This window comes from Ostrinia nubilalis, chromosome 27 (genome assembly GCF_963855985.1).
Source record: "Ostrinia nubilalis chromosome 27, ilOstNubi1.1, whole genome shotgun sequence".
Lineage (NCBI taxonomy): Eukaryota > Metazoa > Arthropoda > Insecta > Lepidoptera > Crambidae > Ostrinia > Ostrinia nubilalis.
The window spans coordinates 6,610,345-6,612,540 of record NC_087114.1 but is presented as its reverse complement, the minus strand read 5'-3'; the positions used below and the strand labels follow the sequence as shown (position 1 = coordinate 6,612,540).

Below are 2,196 nucleotides of genomic sequence, written 5' to 3'. Positions count from 1 at the left end.
ATAAAAGCCTCGTGTTATATTATAAGCCGTATGTTTTCCTAATAAAATAAAAATAAAATAAAAGCTATGTTAGGTAAGGAAGACATAAGAGCCTAAAGATATTGCCGATTCAAAGATTCCTGGTTCAATCCCTGAGTCTAATTGCGGTAAACCCGCTTCTAACATAGGCATAAACATTAATTATTTAACTTTCTTAGAGGGGTAAAAATAATGGTCAGTTTGAGGTACCTAAGCTACGTTAGTTCCAAACCAATGTCTGAACATCACAAAAGGTCCAAACACACACATGCACACAGCCCAAACGACTGGGCGATGCTAAAATTTGGCATGCAGGTAGATGTTATGACGACGTAGGCATCCGCTTTCTTAGCGGATATTACGAAACTCCACCCCTAAGCGGGTAAAATGGGATCCACGCGTACGAAGTCGCGGGCGGCCGCTAGTTACTAAATAAAACTGTTTCATAATATGCAGTTGCTCTTTATTTCTTTTACTCCAAGTCCCTTCAGTAGTAGATGTTAGGACGGCCGAAACCTTCGCTGACAATGCCGACCTGTCCACTGCCGCATCCACAAGTGGCCACACCAGACCCAGCAGTGGGCAGGGCGCCTTCGAAGGCCACAGCGCTCAGGAACGGCAGCTGACCGGTCACCAGCAGGTTTCCTTCGATGGCGTTCTCAGAAGCGACGGCAAGACCGCTGGGACCGATGGGGGAGATGGCAGTGACGAGAAGAGGGGTGACGGCCACGCTTCTTCCACCTCCAACAACAATGCCGCTAGCTCCAGCACCTAAAAAAATGAAGAATAACAATAAATTGATGATCGACCTGCTAGGTCCTACCAATAGGAGTACACCTACATGTAAACTAAAGATTTTCTAAATGTGCAGTCCATTGCATGAGTTCCTAGCGGGGTTTTATTTTAACAACGCACCCGTTCTTCTCACGGGTAAAATGTCTTTTAACATTCTCGTATAAAGCTTCCTTTTGTCCTCCTCCCTCCTTCTCCCTTCTATCACTCTATGTATATTACTGAAAACTTCATAAAACTCCGTTGCGTAGTTTCAAAGATATAAGCGCAGACAGCAGAACGCCTGTTTTAATGTACAATTTATTTAAGTTAAAAGAAACTTACCGGCTGCAGCGCCAGAATATCCCACAGTACCGGCTCCCAATCCAAGTCCAGCCGAGCCATAACCGCTCGCCAAGCCAAGTCCGCTGGCCAAGCCAAGTCCGCTGGCCAAGCCAACACCGCTCGCTAAGCCAGAGCCATAGGCCAAGCCTCCGCCCAGACTGGTAGCACTGGCACTGGCACTAGCAGAGGCACTGGCAGAGCCGCCACCGCTGATGATGATTTCGGGGATGTACTGCCCAAAGGCAGCCTGAAAAGAAACCATAAAAATTTTAATCAAGGGCATGTTTCTGGAGAATTTTGCCTCTAAGAGATACTGAAAATCTGACTGTGGAACTGTAACGATTTCTCATGCCATATTATAACGCTACTTGCTACGGGACTATTCCCACCTCTCGTTCCCACCGCTGCAACTCCTGTGTAGCCAGGATCTACAGCTTGACCGCCAATAAAAACCCAACCAGTGACGGTCAAGTTTGTCCTAGGAAAAAGATAAACTGTCATTGGACCCGCAACGAACAAATGCTACTTGCTTGATAATTTTCGCTACATCGCTTAAAAACATGGAACTTTTGACTTTTCGAGGCAAGATTGGTATAATACATAGAAGAAAGATGTAGATATGTTGGATGTGTGTGTGAGGAACAGTCACAAAAAGGAGATGAATCAAGTTTGAATTCGTGAAGGTTACGCCCGTATTTACAAACATTACTATGAATGAGGTCTCACAGTGCGCGTGGACAGGGTGACACACGAACCAGTCACAGAACTCTATTCAACGCTGTGCGTTCGATTTGCTGCTTGACAAGCAAGCATCATTTGTGAATAAGGGAGTTATAGTTACAAGAATCCCTCATCATCATCATCAACAGCCCTTTACAGTCCACCGCTGGACTATGAGCCTCCTCCACTATAACTAGTGGAGGGTTCCCTAAGGAACTTTAAACATGGCTTCATAGACTCTTGTATAAACTAGAAAAATATTGTAAGTTGACACCATAATAATTCCATTACCTGCACCAAAAGCGCTGAAGCGCAGAGAACGAAAGCAACTTTGGAAGACAT

At 45.2% G+C, this 2,196-nt stretch overlaps 1 protein-coding gene across 1 annotated transcript; it reads right to left on the bottom strand.

Annotated features, from left to right (window-relative positions):
* Window positions 1-505: 505 nt before the first annotated feature.
* Window positions 506-2,196, bottom strand: LOC135084752 (chorion class CB protein M5H4-like). The gene is made up of 3 exons (XM_063979490.1): window positions 2,146-2,196; window positions 1,135-1,381; window positions 506-789 (listed from the first exon to the last, which is right to left on the bottom strand). Exons 1-3 carry the CDS (start codon window positions 2,194-2,196, stop codon window positions 506-508), a joined length of 582 nt encoding a protein of 193 aa, XP_063835560.1.

Bases quoted from the DNA above. Each gene is read 5' to 3' on its own strand.
- LOC135084752 (XM_063979490.1), bottom strand. From the start codon at position 2,196: ATGTCTTCCAAAGTTGCTTTCGTTCTCTGCGCTTCAGCGCTTTTGGTG. The intron at 1,382-2,145 runs GTAATGGAATTA...GTTTCTTTTCAG, and splicing joins CTTCAGCGCTTTTGGTGCAG to GCTGCCTTTGGGCAGTACAT. The intron at 790-1,134 runs GTAAGTTTCTTT...TCATTTTTTTAG, and splicing joins ATATTCTGGCGCTGCAGCCG to GTGCTGGAGCTAGCGGCATT.